The sequence below is a fragment of the Pistacia vera genome, unplaced genomic scaffold, assembly GCF_008641045.1.
Source record: "Pistacia vera cultivar Batoury unplaced genomic scaffold, PisVer_v2 Contig390, whole genome shotgun sequence".
NCBI lineage: Eukaryota > Viridiplantae > Streptophyta > Magnoliopsida > Sapindales > Anacardiaceae > Pistacia > Pistacia vera.
The window spans coordinates 69,659-86,537 of record NW_022196213.1 but is presented as its reverse complement, the minus strand read 5'-3'; the positions used below and the strand labels follow the sequence as shown (position 1 = coordinate 86,537).

The following is a 16,879-nucleotide window of genomic DNA, read 5'->3' as shown; positions in this document are numbered from 1 at the left end:
CGAACCACCCTTTTCTTCTTTTTTAAACAAAACAGTCCCTTTTTTTTTGAAATTTCAATCTGCCCCCCAATTTCTCATAATTTCATCTAACCCCACCACATAAGCTTTTCCTAGCAAAACTGTCCAGATTTTTCCCTCTTGATACATGCAAACCCATCATAATTTATTTCTTTTGTTTTCACCCCTTAACGCAAACTTAAAAACTAACAGAAATACCCCTTCCTTACAACAATACCAAAAATAAAATAGAATTAATTAGTTAACTAAATTAGGAAATGGGGTTTTACACCTAGGGTGTTTGAGTGTAGGTAAGCTAAACTTCTCAACAAGTTCCGTGCTAGCGACATTAGTACAACTACCACCATCTATGATTAAGGTACACACTTTATTCTTCACATGGCAGCGAGTATGGAAAAAATTCTCTCGTTGTTTCTCATTCTCCTCGCTAATTTTCATGCTCAAAGCTCTCCTAGACACTATTATCTCTACTCTGATAGGAAACTGTAACTCTACATCACTAGTATCCTTTAATGGTGGAATAGAATCATCATCTGACTCCTCCTCTGTCTCATACTCTCTATCCTTCCTCAATACCATGACTCTTTTATTTAGACACTGAGAAGCTATGTGACCTCTACCCAAACATTTAATGCACTTTATCTCGCCGTTTCTCTTGGCTGGTTTGGGTTTACTAAACTTTGAATCACGGTTGGACTCGTCTTTCTTAGGCTTGGGACTCTCAGTTTTGGGCTTGTAGGAAGTCCCCTCATCTCGCTTAGACCCACTCGACCTAAAAGTATTACTATAGGATCCTAAGTCTCGTCGGCCCTTATGTTGCGACTGTCGCTCAACTTTCATGGTCATATAGACCATGTCCTCTAATTCAACATAGTGTTGCAACTCTACCACATTCGCTATCTCTTGATTTAACCCATTCAAGAACCTAGCCATAATGGCTTCTCTATCCTCCTCTATATTCGCCCTAATCATAGCAATCTCCATCTCCTTATGATAATCCTCTATGCTCTTATTCCCTTGCCTAGGCCCTTGTAATCTCTGGAACAAATCTCTATAGTAATGGCTCGGAATGAATCGCTGCCTCATCACACTCTTCATATATTCCCAAGAATTAATAGGTATACTCATGTTTCTATGCCTGTTCCTAACTAATTGGTCCCACCATACGCTAGCGTAATCAGTAAACTCCACGGCCACTAATTTCACTTTCTTCTCTTCTGAGTCACTATGGATATCAAAAACTTGTTCTACCTTTCTCTCCCACTCCAAATAAGCCTCCGGATCGTTCCTACCTTGAAAGGGTGGAATCTTCATCTTAATACTACCCAAGTTTCTATCTTCCTAAATCAAGTTCTTACCTCCTCTAAAGTATTTCCCACTGTTCTTTCTAACCTGCCCATCCCCACTTATTATGGTCATCTCATCGTCACTGCGCTCATTCTCACTATCGGTTACTATTCTGTCATGAGCTCCCATGGATGGTGCTTTCTTCTTATTTCTTTTCCCCTTCTTCCATTCTTTCTGTCCTACTCTCAAAACTACTCATAACATTTATCATACGTTCTAATTGTTGCTGCATAGCTTTCATTGTGAAAGCTTCGGATTTCTCTGATTCTTTTGTAATGTCCTTTTCAAGATTTCCCATGAAGGTGTACCTGTAGAAAATGTTAGAAAATTCCTTACAAATACTCCCTCACGTGTTTACACTCAATTATTCAAGCCACTCACACTCTCGTGTAGAACACTCTTTTGAATCTCACGATCTAAATTTTTTTTTCCTTTTTTTTACAACGAAAGGCAAGAATTATCAAATTTTTAGATGTGATGCCCAAAATCACCAACCAAGAATGCAAAGGACATATCCGAAAAAATCATGAAGACAATAGAACACCCGGAATTCAAAGGAGTGTTCACGACAATAATAATAAAAAAAAATCAACACCAAAAATATGAAACTAACAAAACTTCAATTAAGATCGAATCTTTGGTAGGACAATCGTAACAGATTAGATTGTAACAAATCAAACCAAGATTCAAGATTTGGCCGCGACTTTTCTTTCTTCTTATACTTATATATATAACTGGCGTGCTGTCGTAGGCACCCAGAATTAAAACCTAAAAACACATGTAGTAGTGTGAGTCAGGATCATTCCCACGGAGAGTGTCTAGCTGAATTTAATGTTACGTGAACCAGTATGGGGGGGTTTTGAGTTAAACATAAACTATTTCAGGAAAACCACAATTCAAATTAATCAATCAATCAAAATAACAAACCTTGGTCTAAGTCAACATCCACCATCGGAATCTTACAATTGATCATCGATGCAAAAATAAATCAATTCATACTTTGAATATTCACCGTTGGAACTATTTTCCTATCTCTCCTTAGTTCTAATTAATTAAGAAACAAGCGATCTAATTAACCTTACTACTAAACAACCATAGACAAGCGCTAAAGATTTAATCTAGTGGCAGCCTTAAGACCTAGAGAGATCGATGAAGCTAAACAACACAAACTCAAGCGGTTGCATTTAATTCAGTCAAATGTTCTTCTTAAGGCTTAATAATTCCTGACGCAGCAAATTCTTAAACCCTAATTGCTTCACAAGTTAAAGGGATCAAACAATTACGGATTTTATATCTAACTTAGCAGTAGATTGCAACAATTAATAAACTAGTAGGCCTCCTAGTAATTAAATGCAACAATCATGAAAATAAGCACAGAAGAACATTCAATACTCAAACATAAATTGAACACTTAAAGAAAAAAAACCAAATTGATCTCACAGTTTATTGATTCCGAGGTCTTGTTTCCTTCGACCAAGTTATAAATATTAGCATGTAATCCCTAATCTGATCTCCCTTTAAAAATATCTAATTCGAATTCTAATTCGAATTCTAATTCTACTCAATCTAAATCTCCTAAAAATATGCTAAAATCCCAAAATAACCTTTATCCTAATCTGAGTAATTGAAAATAAAATAAAGTCTTAATACAAAATAAGAAAGTGGTGTTTCCAGCTGTAATTTGCGTGCAATAGGTCTTTAAAACTTCTTGTAATAATCTGCCTATTTGAATTGCATGATAAGGCAAAATGTTCCAGAACGTCGGCAGTGCAGGTGCGTCAACTTTAAGCCCAATTACAACCTTGATGCAGTGAGTATCTCTCCAAACTCAAAACATAAAAGTTGTAGATCTCTTTGTTTGGGTTCCATAACATTTTGAATCATCTCAATCGAAGCTCGGATGAGAGAATTATGCCCAGATTACGAAACAATGTTAAAACTGTCTGAATTCACTTAATTAGTTCCGTTTTGCAATTAACGCCTCCATTTGCATCCTAAATCAAAATAGAATAATAATGAGTATATTTAGGCAGCAAATAAGTATAAAAGACTAGACATTAAGGGGGGGTAAATATGACATTTTTTATTCTCATTAATAACCAAGATCTAAACGTGAACAGTAGATTCATATTTGATATATGTTGCAATTTTTTTTTTTTTTTTTTTTAACTTGGCCGACTTTTGTTAAATCTGATTTGTATTGAATTTAATTTGCAATCAAGAAAAGATGCTAGCAAGATTCAGTCAATTACAAATCAAGACCCAAATGAAATAACATGAATTCAACATAAGATCGGATTACAAAACATGGGATTAAATTCAAAGAACCCTAATGACTTGAACTAAATTGAATCGAAACCCTAATTTGGTGCACGAATTGATCAAGATGGTCAATTTATTCAATAGTATGATGATCGATTTATTCAAGATATTCAGCAAGACTCAACCAAGACGAATTGAATACGACGAAACAAGAATAAAAACTCGAAAAGAAACAAAAGAAAATAAAAAAAATAATAAGGGATCTGATTTGAACCTAGCTCTGATACCAACTAATGCGAACTCCTTCGATTTGCGAAGAAACCCGCCGATCAAGAACGTAAAGATCTAGGAACAATCATAATTTGAAGAGTCGCGACCCGAAACGAATCTATCGAAACCTTGGTATGGATAATTTGAAACGCCACAATCTTGACTTAGATTGATAAGTTTCGTGGACGAACGCCACAAGAATTCGTGATTCTTAATGAGTTCTAGAGATCAAGATGCAATCTTAAAAAAAAAAAAAAAAAACGAAATATTTAATTATTCCTCCAAAAAGTGTGTGGCCAAAACAGCCTACAACTATATATAACTAACTAATTAGCCCAAAGTAAGGCTAACGGCCCATTAATAGGTCTTAACCCTAATAACTAACCCAAACCCAACTAATAAAAACAATAAAAGACTTGGGTTTTACTAAATAAATAATTCAAACACATTACACCAAAATAAGTCTTAAAAGAACTTAAAATAGCCCACATAAAATAACAATTATTAAGGCCCATGAACAAAGGCTTGGACGCTAACTTGGACCCAATTAGGGCTAGCAAGAATCGGTCTTCAATTCCTCAAACTTGGACTTGGGCTTCAATCTTGTTAACAGTCTTTTTGAATCCCTCTAAGGCATACTCGGCTTCATGCATTGCTTCCTTGGCTTCAAGTTCTTCAATTATCCTTGACAACGCACGTTGCATCTTTTTAGCTCGACTCCTCGTAATCGGGCCCATTGGAATGTGAAGAGGATCATGTGTCAGCTTTACGACAACATGTTGCTCGGTCATGTCCTCATCAATATTGGTGGATGGTTTTTTGTTTGATCAATGAATTTGATGAAGTATTGTGTAGTGATGACGTTGATGTAAGGTTTAATCCGGACTTGATTTGTCTATGCAAAAACTTTGATTTGGGGTTTGATGTTGGATCATGGATGTAGGAGACTTGATGAAAAATTGGATGAGAATGATATTTGGAAAAGTTGTTGAGATTAAGGGTCGAATAAGAAAATTTTATGAAGTTTTTTGTTTTTTGTTTTTTGTGGAGAATAATGTATAATTTTGTAAATTTTGTTTGACGAATGTAAAATTAATGAATTTGGAGTGATTATGAAATTTTAATCAAGGCAAAGATATCATTTCAATACTATATTTAACGAATTTTTATTTACAGAATTGGACAGGATAGGGGCTAGCCTCCTATTTTTTATACTTGTGGGCAATTTTGTGATAACTATAGGGGTTTTCTAGTAAAAACCAAATAATTATACATGTGGGATTTACATAAACTAATCATTTATTAATCTTGCCTCCCTTGCTCTGAAGTAAATTTAAATGGTAAATTTATTAATATTATCTTCCTTATCATTAAATTAATTAAAAAGGTGAATTTTAATTACCAGGTTTGTTAATCAATTTATAAACGTGTGTCATTTTATTTGATTTAATATACTATTTACTAAATCATCTCATCATTTATGCATCATTGTCATGAGAAATACATATTTTAGAACAAGAAATTTGAGGTTTTTTTTTTCAGATATATGGTTGATCTTAAAATTATTTTTATGAAAAAATTATCCTGATGATGAGTAAAGTAAGGGCTAGTTTGTATTTGCTTAAAGTCAAAATGTGTAAAACAAAAATTTATTGGTAATTTTATAGGTGATATGATGTTGAATTAATACTCAAACGAACAAACTAGTGGTCGACTGGTCGTGCATGTGGAATATTATTTATTAGAATGTAACATTAGATTTCGTTGAAATGTATGTATTAGTTTAATGGGAGAATGACATTTTTCCACCCAAGATTTGGCAAAATGACACTTTCTCACCTGTCAAGTTTCAAAATGACACTTTCCCATCCTTCGTCAAAATTTGTTATGTTTTCTGTTAATATTTGACTGAAAAGATGAAAATACCCTTAAATATTTGACTTTATAAATATATTTTTTTTATTTTTGAATTAGCCAAAAAGTAAGATATTAAAAAGTCAAAAAAGAAAAAATAATCAACCCAACTAAAAAGTTAAGAGTAATGCTATAAAATTGTCTAAAGTTAAATGACCTTAATATTTATTTATTTATTTATAATGTCATAAATATCTCATCACTATTATTCAATAATCTACTAATATAAATGTTTTTCATTTTTACTAATTAACATAGAAAATCTTAATAGTTAATATTCATAATTAATTAAATAAACAAAGGAAAAAATGTATCTTTACACTTGAGTAAAAACTTTCACTTAACTAAATTTTTATTTATAATAAACTATTTAAGGGTATTTTTGTCTTTTAGTCAAATATTAACAGAAAATACTAACAGAACCTGACGAAGGGTGGGAAGTGTCATTTTGAAACTTTATGGATGGGAAAGTGTTGTTTCGCCAAACCTTGGGGTGGGAAAATGTCGTTCTCCCTAGTTTAATTTGTAAAGCTTTCAAGTTCATCCAAAGCATGAGATGGGCGCGGATGGGGCACGGCCGAGGATCTCATTCTCCATCTCTGTCCTCACTTCTGACGTAGACCATATGAATATATTCCAAATTACGTGATCATTCTTCAAATTGATGATATGATCAAACAGTTTGATTCAAGTTTGTCAAAGATAAAAGTGAAAACAAGAAATCGAATAGTTTTTTTGAATTTTGTCAGCAATCTTTTTGGGTATCTAAGAAGAGTAAGTGGGGTGGGTTGTAAATTGTAATGGTTCGGAAATGAACAGGGTTCTCTGGTTTTATGTTGAGTATTTAGGAAGAGTAAGTGTGATGGGTTGTAAAAATGGGGTCAAGATTTGTTATGTTTTGTGATGTTTGTTTGTTCATTTGCTAAATTGATGATATGATCAAGCTGTTTGATTCTGGTTTTATGTTTGTTCACCTACTAGAGGCAGTCTAATCAAGCTAGATTAGAGCTTGACAACTGCAATATGCCTAAGATTCTTGAGTAGTTGTCGAGCTTGAGCATACTCGAGCTCGAGGACCCCATTTTGGTGTCGAGCTCGAACTTGAAACTATAGCAACTGAGCTGAGCTCGAGTGGGCAGATACTCGGCTCGGCTCAACTCGTATACACTATTAACTCTAACCTTCATGTTTTTGCCATTTTTTGTAATGAACACATATTGGTTTTGGAAATACGACTCTTAACTTTCTTTTTTTATGAACTATTAGGTTATTCTGTCTAAGTTTGAAAGAAATGATGTTTTTATTATTCATCCAAATTTAATAATCTGATATCAATCAACAATGTTGAGAAGTTAATATGTTTTTTTGAGATTAAATTGATGAAATTATTGATAAATTTGAATTGAGAATTGATGATATTTATGAAATCAGAGGGTACTCACTACAAAATAACTGAACACACTGGGGCTAGGGTTGGATTTTCAACTAGCAAGAGTTCACATCAAATATTGAGGTTTGCTATATATATATATATATAACCTTTATCATGAAATGTTGATCAACGCTTCAAATTCCAAAATCACATAATCAAACTTAATTCTTTCCATAGTTCAATATAAAAACACCAAAAACAATACAAATCAACGAGACTTTATAATGAAATGAGATCCTTTGGACGAAGCCTCCAGAATAAAATCTTCACCGTCCAACCTCATGAAGACAGCATTCAAAGGATCTCACCATAAAGAGAATTCTAGACCCTTCGCATCCAAGGATTCCACAAACAAGGAAACAATCTGGACCGTCCATTCGACTAACCTTTCATATAAATAAAGTCCCCACAGCTCTAACTTTTTCTCGTGAACTTTCTGTACGATATTCTTCATTCCTGGCGTGTTCGGATCAAAATCTGTTGAAGAAAAGAATAGAATTTGGGGTTTAAAGCTTTTTAATCGTTCTTGACTTTGATCTTGAAAGTGTTAAGAGAAGATGTTCGGGAGAGCGCCGAAGAAAAGCGATAACACGAGGTACTATGAGATACTGGGCGTGTCCAAGAACGCTTCACAGGACGATTTGAAGAAGGCTTACAAGAAAGCTGCAATCAAGAACCATCCCGATAAGGGAGGCGATCCTGAGAAAGTGAGTTCTCTTCTACTCATCTTATTATTGCCAGTCCGGTGAAGTACTATGAATTAGGTGGTGAAATGTTCTGTCGTTTTTTTTTTTAGTGTTTTTTGGATTTTAGGGGTTTATTAATTGTTGGGAATTGTACATTCATTCTTTTTCGTGGATATTAGTTTTCTTCTTTGGCTTTTCTGAGGAATTTTAGAGGGGAAATGATGAATTTGTGGGATCAATGGTTGAGAAATTTGTAATGAAAGGATTTTTTTTTTTTTCTTTTTTCTTTTTTTGCTGTTTCTTATTCTTTATTAGTGTTTTATGGGTCTGGTGATTGATTTTATGTGAAAAAGATGTGGTCTTTAGCGTTTGAATATGTTGTAGATGAGTAAAGATGAATCTTGAATGGGTTTCTTTTGCAGTTCAAGGAGTTGGCTCAGGCATATGAGGTTCTGAGTGATCCTGAGAAACGTGAGATATATGATCAATATGGTGAGGATGCACTCAAGGAAGGAATGGGTGGTGGTGGTGGTGGCCATGATCCATTTGACATATTCCAATCTTTCTTTGGTGGGAGCCCATTTGGAGGTATGGACTGTATGGACTTTTATATGATTTAGAGGGAGTATTTTATTAGATTAGCCGGTGCATCTGTGCTCAAGTACTGGTGATTGAATCAATGTCTTGTTTCTGAATAGGTGGCAGCAGCAGAGGACGTCGACAGAGGCGGGGAGAAGATGTGGTTCATCCTCTGAAGGTTTCTCTTGAGGACCTCTACCAAGGTACCGCAAAGAAGCTCTCACTCTCGCGAAATGTGATATGTTCTAAATGCAATGGGTGAGTACTGTTTTTTTACTTTAATGCTCTTTTGAAGATCCTTTTCAAATATGGTTAATAATTTTCCACATGGGATACTAATATTTGATCTACAACAGCAAAGGATCGAAATCTGGAGCTTCAACGAAGTGTGCTGGTTGCCAAGGTACTGGTATGAAGGTTTCAATTAGGCACCTTGGCCCCTCTATGATTCAACAGATGCAGCATGCTTGCAATGAATGTAAGGGTACTGGTGAGACTATTGATGATAAGGATCGATGCCCACAGTGCAAGGGAGAGAAGGTTGTTCCAGAAAAGAAGGTGCTTGAAGTTTTTGTTGAGAAGGGAATGCAGAATGGGCAGAAGATTACCTTCCCTGGTGAAGCTGATGAATCGGTATGCCTTGGTTTCGGTTAGCATAGCTTCTTCCCCTGTATACTGGCTTTATGTAATGGCTCTGATTGTTTTCCCTATTTGTGTTTTCTGCAGCCTGATACAGTCACTGGAGATATAGTGTTTGTCCTTCAGCAGAAGGAACATCCCAAGTTCAAGAGGAAGGGTGAAGACCTCTTTTATGAGCACACGTTGTCTCTCACTGAGGCTCTATGTGGTTTTCAGTTTGTATTGACACACCTGGATGGCAGACAGCTCCTTATCAAGTCTAGCCCTGGGGAAGTTGTCAAGCCTGGTGAGTAATAGGTGCATAACTGTAGAAGTTTCTAGAACGTTTGAGATTGTATTGATTACTGTTCTAAGCATTGACTTGTAATTCTCTTTGACAGATTCATTCAAGGCTATTAATGATGAGGGGATGCCTTTGTACCAGAGGCCATTCATGAAAGGGAAGCTTTACATTCACTTTACTGTGGACTTCCCTGATTCTCTGACCCCAGATCAGGTTAAGGCACTAGCGGCTGTTCTGCCACCCAAGCCATCATCTGAGCTGACTGACATGGAGCTGGACGAGTGTGAGGAAACTACGTTGCATGATGTTAACATTGAAGAGGAGATGCGGAGGAAGCAGCAGTCTCAGGGTCAGGAGGCGTATGATGAAGATGATGACATGCACGGTGGTCCTCAGAGGGTGCAGTGTGCCCAACAGTGATGATGATAAAAATCGATAGACCTGAGTCCTTTAATATGCTTGCATGATTGAAGCTACTAATGTGACTAGTACTTAGAGATCTTGGGAATGTGGTGAGATAACCATGGAGAGACTTAAGGGACAAATTTTCATTCCTAAAAGTTCTTTTAAGGCAGTCATTTTCATATTTTTATAATTGTTAATGTTTTTGTTATGTGATGGTTGAAATCGAACCTTGTGATTTCTGGCTAAACTTAGATGGCAGGCCAAACTGAAACTTATTTGGCAAAAATAAGCGACAGAAATTTATGCAGGTAGAAAAGAAGATTGATATTTTTGTTAGTTTAATCTTACTGTATGTGATGTTTACATAATTGAGATTGATTAATAAGTATAGCTTACTGTTTGTGTGCACAATACGAATTGTTTAGTTGTAAAATTCAAGATTACACAAAAATTTTATTTGGAAAACTGATGAATAATTTGTTGGTTGCGTGCATACTCATTGAGCCAAGTGTATTTTTTTTAATGGATTATATTTTCTGTGTTCACTTTTCTTAAAACTGCATGCCACTTTCCTTATAACAACAAATGCCATTGAAAATTTGCAAAGTTTTAGGTTTATGATTTTATGAAGGAATTAAATTAAATTAGAGTTTTCTAAATTTGTACCATCTCCATGTATCAGTATTCAGTATTTGAAACAATCCACCTTATTTTTTCTATAAATCTAGATTGGGTCTCATAAAATAGTATTCTTTCTATTTTTTCTTATTAACAAAATAATCACTTCCATTATTTGGAAAAAAAAGCTTTAGCAAATCCTTTAAATTTAAGAAAAACTCTGAAATTGTCATTTTGAAAATTAATTCTAAAAAAAAATGTAAAGTTGTTCTTGAAGCAGTATTAAAATAAGGAAAATAATATAGTCATCGAATGTAGTGCACCGAATTCATGCATCGAATGACATGATAAAATCCTGGTGGTTGATTAATTATGAATTAATATTAATCGACGGTCAGGATTGTGTCACGTTATTCGGTGCACTACTTTCGATAACTGTAGCATTACTTTTAAAATAAAGTCTTAAAGTCCAACATGAATAAAAGAGTAAACGACATTTACCCACCCAAGGTTTGGCGAATCTTCAAGTTCCCACCCATGGTTTCATAAATTCCAGATTTTCACCCTTAAATTAATTAAAAACTGTTTAATCTAACGGTTAAAAGGGTAAAATGGTCATTTCAAAGATAAAAATTTTGAAATAACCCTCATATCTCAAATTCACCCTACCGAAGGACTAGAAATTTCAGGCCAATCTGGTTTGTTCTCGGTGTAGTCGATCCCCCCCAACACCACCATTACAATCCCCTCAACCCCTACATCAAAACCCCTAACCTCCATGCCTGATTGACCCCTCGTCGCCCTCGATTGACGGCCACCATTCTTAGTTTTGGTCGAGCGTTTAATCCAAATTTCGACTCATCCCGACATCGAAACCACCCCCGACACCACCAATGGTATCACCAGCTTCTCCGGACCAAAACTCCCAACATCGCTGATCACAATTGCTCGCCAATCGCCGATTGCCATCGCCAATCCTTGGGTGGGTAAATGTCGTTTACTCTAAATAAAATACTTAAAAGTTCTAACAATAGCGGAATTTAATAACACGAAATGACAAAAATAACCATCACTAGACCCAATCTCAAATATTACCACAAATGAGTTGACTAAACATTTATGAACTCTTGAGTTAAAATAACACACTGAGTGGACACTTTTTCAATAAATCTTAGAGTAAACAACTTTTTCCCACCCAAATAATGGTTTAATAACACTTTTCCACCAACAGACTCTTAAAATACCATTTAACTATCTAAATTTATATTCCATTTTCAATTCTGGCATTGTTGCGACCCCACGCCACCACTGTTCTCTTCTCCGATCATCGCCCACCAAAATCCCTCAAACCCTACTTTTGCTGCCTCCGCCAATCACCAACAATCGATTAATTAGGGTTTTCCTAGCCCCCAATTCTAAGTCAAATTTCGATCAATCCCAACCACTAAAATACAACCTACCACCACCACCAAAAGACTTATCTGCCTCTCATTTTCAAAAGCCCCAACAACCTGATTCGAGTTTGCTCTATTTGTCATCGGAATATAAATTTGGGTAGTAAAATGGTATTTTAAAAGTCTCTGGTTGAGAAAATGTCATTAAATTATTATTTCGGTAGAAAAAAAGTCATTAACTCTAAATCTAATTAAATACTTTTTTTTTTTTTTTTTTTTGACCGGGGTATTTGAACAGTTTAAGAACATCTCAATTAATCCATAGAGTCTATTGAACACCATATAAACCTAATAAATCATATAAATCATATAACTTCTAAGTAAACCTGAGGTCGCTAATCTAATACTTTGATAACATAGAAAAACAATTTGTAAACATAATTTAATAAACATTCATACAGCAACCAATAAAAATATGTCGATTACCTTTTCAGTGACTGTTTAGTACTTTATCAAAAACTATATGCAAACATTTTAATTTTTCTCTAAGGTCTAAACAAGTACGCAAGGACAATAGACTGGTCATATAATACCCACATGAATTTCAAAAGGGCAGAGCAGGAATCTGGTCATACACCTGACGTAATTAGATAAACATATAGTAAATCCTTTCATTATTTTTGAATCGCCTAAATACATTATAAAGTTCAATAAAAGAAAACATTTTAAAGATTTAATTAATTAAAGGAAAAAAAAGACTAATGAAATGGTGGGTATTAAAGCAAATTCAAAGAAAAATAAATAAAACTTGAAAGCCCAATCCAAAGCATAATCTCACGGGCTCAGGGCATACTTCCGAAGCATCATTCTCATGATAATGACCAAGTGAAAACTACTTATTATTGTCAATGTTCTACCTAGTTTTATATATAAAAGAAAAGAGCAACAGTTAAAACGAAACAAATAACTTGATTTCATATAAGATGAAAACTTCATATAAAAGAAACCTGAGGGCGCAGATACTGTTGCCTTGGAACATCTACCTTCTTCTGGAGATACCGAGATATCTGTGGGATTGAAAATGTTGGCTTATCCTTAGTTTTAATACATAATCTTGCTACAGCTAGAAGCTTTTTAAGCTCTCTAGAATCATAATTATTCCCAAGATCTGGGTCTATCATCCTAGGGATTGAACTGCCCAAGCACGATTCTTGGATCCATTGGATTAAATCTTCACCTCCTTCCTCTGATGACTGCCCAGTTATTAGCTCCAGGATCAGCACGCCAAGCTGAAATATTATGTTACTGCAATGCTGACTCCTAAGATCTACAAAAGAATGAATAAATATTTTAGTTGAGATAAATTGCTGACATATTACTTGTTGTCTACCTTTTGTAAGGCTAGTAGCAGAATATTATTTACCTTCTGGACATGAGTTGTTAGGCACTCTGACATAATTTCCAACAGAACTAAGAATGCCAACATCAGAGACCTGTAACAAATTCAAAATCAAAGGCAAATTTGACAACACAATTATAAAAAAGTTGAATTATCCGCATGAGAAAATGCTAAAAATTATTACGGAAAGAGAGGTTGTCAACCTAACCTTTGCAGTGAAGTTTTCGTCTAACATAATACTGCTTGAGCTGATGGAGACATGATATATTGGTGGGTTACTAAAGAGCAACAAATATTCCTGCAGTGTATTATTACCTTAATCAGATACCAGATAACTAACTTGTAAGTTATGCATGAATTTTGACAGAAGCTAGAAAGATATATCCATAGAGATCGAGCTGCTTATTGTTGTGTATCTGTTCCCTCAAGTCCATTAATAAACATCAGTGCCAAAGGCTGTGTGTCTTGAGGATAATATTGAGATTAAATTAAGATAATCTGTAGTTCCTGGAAGAAAGAATTAAGCAAAATGCAGTCCTTTTGGTTTGACTTAATACATTTCTTTATGTTTTCTGTAAAAATTCTCTTTCCCATTGAGAAAAGACAGGTTCTTGGACTAACAAATATTAAGAATCTGTAATGCAGGTTATGACTGCCTTCTGGAAGATAATAGCTTAACTTTACAACATACCAGTGCAGCTGCCACACCAATGGCTATTTGAAGCCTCGTCTTCCAATTTAAGGGGGTTTTAAGAGGATCTGCCAAGCACCAATAGTTGTTAGCACAAATTAACTTTGACAATTATGGGCAAGTTTTTCTCGCACAAGTTCTGCCCTAAGGATTACCATTAAGATGTTCTTTCAAGCTTCCATTTTCTATGTTATCAAACACAAGATACCTGCCAAAGTTAAAACAAAGTCCAAACATAAGTAATAGTAATTAGAAAAGCAGAAAAGGAATATAACCTTTCAACTAATCGAAAAGATTACGGAATCAGGACACAGGAATGAATCACATATGATTGGATGCCAAGAACAAAAAACTTTGATGTGACAACTTAATCTGCCATTTACATTGATGAACCAACACTGACTGAGTGTATATATAGGCAGAGTATAATACCATTGATTTAGACATTCTAAATATCATATATATTACATTGACACCAGAACATGATCTTTTTCATGTATACTTCTAAATGACCTTGGCAAATCAGTTCTTTATCAAATATCCATGCAGAGCTTAGAGAACTAATTCTCAAGGTTTTTACATCTTCACCAACATACTGACAAACACACACATTGCAAATAGATTGTTCTTATTATATTGAAAAACAACTAGTTTTTTCAATTCTTACCATTTTACCTACCTGCAAATGAAATCATAAGTAACTTATCCCTTTTACAATATACGCCTGAGTCTAATACTACAGGCCAAGACTTAATCCAAAACTTCTAAACAAATTTTAAAAGATATTCAAGTCATTTTTTTTAGCTAGACGAGAACTCATCAGCATTCCCACAAAAATAAAAGGTCTAGAAAGAAAATGAGTTCTGCTGAAGTCTTCACATGGCATGCTAGAAATCTCTAATGTTCTATAACTTAGGAAATTCAAAAATCTCTTATAGATCAGAGAGTTTGTATTTTCGCAGATTACTACTGTAATTATGAAATGAGCTCAATTCCCATTTCTGTCTTGCGCCACCGGGAAAATATGTTAGAAATTAGGATTCAGACCTCTTACGTCCGGCAGAAAACCCTCGAAGTGCAAGAAGGTTGCGATGATGTAAACGCCCCAATTGTTGCACGTCTCTGTAGAAGACATCTTTTTCTACATTAAAAGCTTGCACTTCTCTTACCAAAGCAACCTCACCATCTTGAAATCTTGCTTTATAAGCAGCCCCATGGGAATTTCTGTAAAATGTTCTGTGAAAACTATCCGTTGCTCTCTTAATTTCCTTGTAAGAAAAACGCCTTACCAAAGATATCGGGCCTGAAACAATCAAGTTGGTGAATTCTATATGTAGTTTAACGAAAATCTGACTAAACCCAAAAACACAGACTAGATCATAAATTTGACACCAGTCACATTACACAAAACTTAGTATGACAGAATGGTTGTTCAAGTGAAACAATTAAGAGAGAATAGAATAGTTTCTACATTTAACATTCGAAAGTTCAAGTTACTGAGAGAAAGACTCCAATAATTCTCCAAAATATAGAGGTATTTTTCCAATTTTACAGGAAAAGAACCGATCAATTCATCAGAATTTCGTGCAGAACAAATGAATTTGTATTTACTATCTTCACATTCTACAGAATGAAGCATATCAGAGAACTTGAAGCCAAACCGAAACTACTTTCTACACAATTCAGAAAATTCAAGTTGAAATCCTTCAAATTGCATCGATTTACAGACAATTAAACTAAACCTCAAAAAATAACCATAAACCCACATAAAATTCAGCAAAATGAAGTCCAAAAATCAACATTGCACTTAAAACACTCCACTCTTAAAATTACAAGAGAAAAAAGATGATACCAGAACGAGATCGATGCAGCCATGCAAGAAGAAGAAGCCTGAATTTGCGGGTGAAGCGATCCATTAACTATGATTTGAAGCACATGGGGTTGGCAGGTTTTAACAGAACACAACAGAATCTTCTTTTTTAAGGCTTCGAGAAATATATTGCTTTATTATTATTATTTTTTTTAACTCATAAAACAACAAAAGAGAGAAGCAGTTAAATGAGTTTGTGTGTAAGTGAACAAGTTTTGAGTAAAGTGGTAAAAACAGTTATGAACCGTTGAAAATAAACTTGAATGACACGTCATTTTGACAGATCATCTTGGGCTCTTCTATCTTGCCGGCCAACATTCACCGTTGGATGGTGGTGGTCGATTATTGAGATATCTAATTGTGGGTGGTGGTGACCTGGCAACCCTTCATATATATATATATATATATATATTGAACAAATAGATCTTTTGAACAAATATAACACATATTACTCTCTTTTTAATTTATCAAAGTTTAAGAAAAAAAATAAAAATATAAAATTTACATACAGGAATAAGCTATGCTTACAGTAAAAGAATAATACTATGTTTTGTTTTATATAAATTTTTAGATTATGATTAATGATAATATAAATTCAAAATAATATTCACGTAATTAATGGCAGTTTGTAAAAGTATGGTGTACGATAGAAAGCATATATGTAGTGTAGCACATGGTAGTTGGTGGCCACGGTCTTATATTATATTTATTCGTATTCCTATGTGTTTTGTCTTTGTTATGATAAATATCCCTACCATTCCAATTATCATCCCAAATTAGGTTATAAAAGATGGATGAGTCTCAATTCTCTTAACGAATTAAAAAAAAGTTAAAAAAATATAAAATAATTAGGCCCGCTTGAGACCTTGCATTATCTTGTGAGTGGATAAAAGAGTAAAAATGTACCAATGTTAAAATACAAAAAAGGCAGATTGAGCATGAATGAATGAATTATTTGAATGGATTGGTGGGGTCTATCTTTGTCTCTTTAGTCTTCTTTCTTTTTTGACCATCTGTGGAGTGGAACTTTAAACTCTCAATGGATATTATACTCTATTCTTCTTTTACAGGT

At 34.4% G+C, this 16,879-nt stretch overlaps 2 protein-coding genes across 3 annotated transcripts; one reads left to right on the top strand and one right to left on the bottom strand.

The window, feature by feature from the left end:
• Positions 1 to 7,651: 7,651 nt before the first annotated feature.
• Positions 7,652 to 10,043, top strand: LOC116141053 (dnaJ protein homolog). Its single transcript, XM_031426604.1, has 6 exons — positions 7,652 to 7,950; positions 8,352 to 8,517; positions 8,628 to 8,766; positions 8,865 to 9,141; positions 9,235 to 9,433; positions 9,528 to 10,043. The coding sequence occupies exons 1-6, from the start codon at positions 7,801 to 7,803 to the stop codon at positions 9,848 to 9,850; spliced, it is 1,254 nt and encodes a 417-aa protein (XP_031282464.1). The 5' UTR covers positions 7,652 to 7,800; the 3' UTR covers positions 9,851 to 10,043.
• A 2,703-nt stretch (positions 10,044 to 12,746) lies between these two features.
• On the bottom strand, positions 12,747 to 15,950 carry LOC116141056 (probable receptor-like protein kinase At1g49730). 2 transcript variants are annotated; one of them, XM_031426606.1, is made up of 7 exons: positions 15,790 to 15,948; positions 14,985 to 15,240; positions 14,093 to 14,145; positions 13,938 to 14,005; positions 13,455 to 13,544; positions 13,271 to 13,340; positions 12,747 to 13,174 (listed from the first exon to the last, which is right to left on the bottom strand). In XM_031426606.1, exons 1-7 carry the CDS (start codon positions 15,851 to 15,853, stop codon positions 12,840 to 12,842), a joined length of 936 nt encoding a protein of 311 aa, XP_031282466.1. In that variant the 5' UTR covers positions 15,854 to 15,948; the 3' UTR covers positions 12,747 to 12,839. The 2 variants fall into 2 exon arrangements, with proteins under 2 accessions (XP_031282466.1, XP_031282467.1); XM_031426607.1 differs by having other exon boundaries at positions 13,013 to 13,174; positions 13,450 to 13,544; positions 15,790 to 15,950.
• Positions 15,951 to 16,879: the final 929 nt, after the last annotated feature.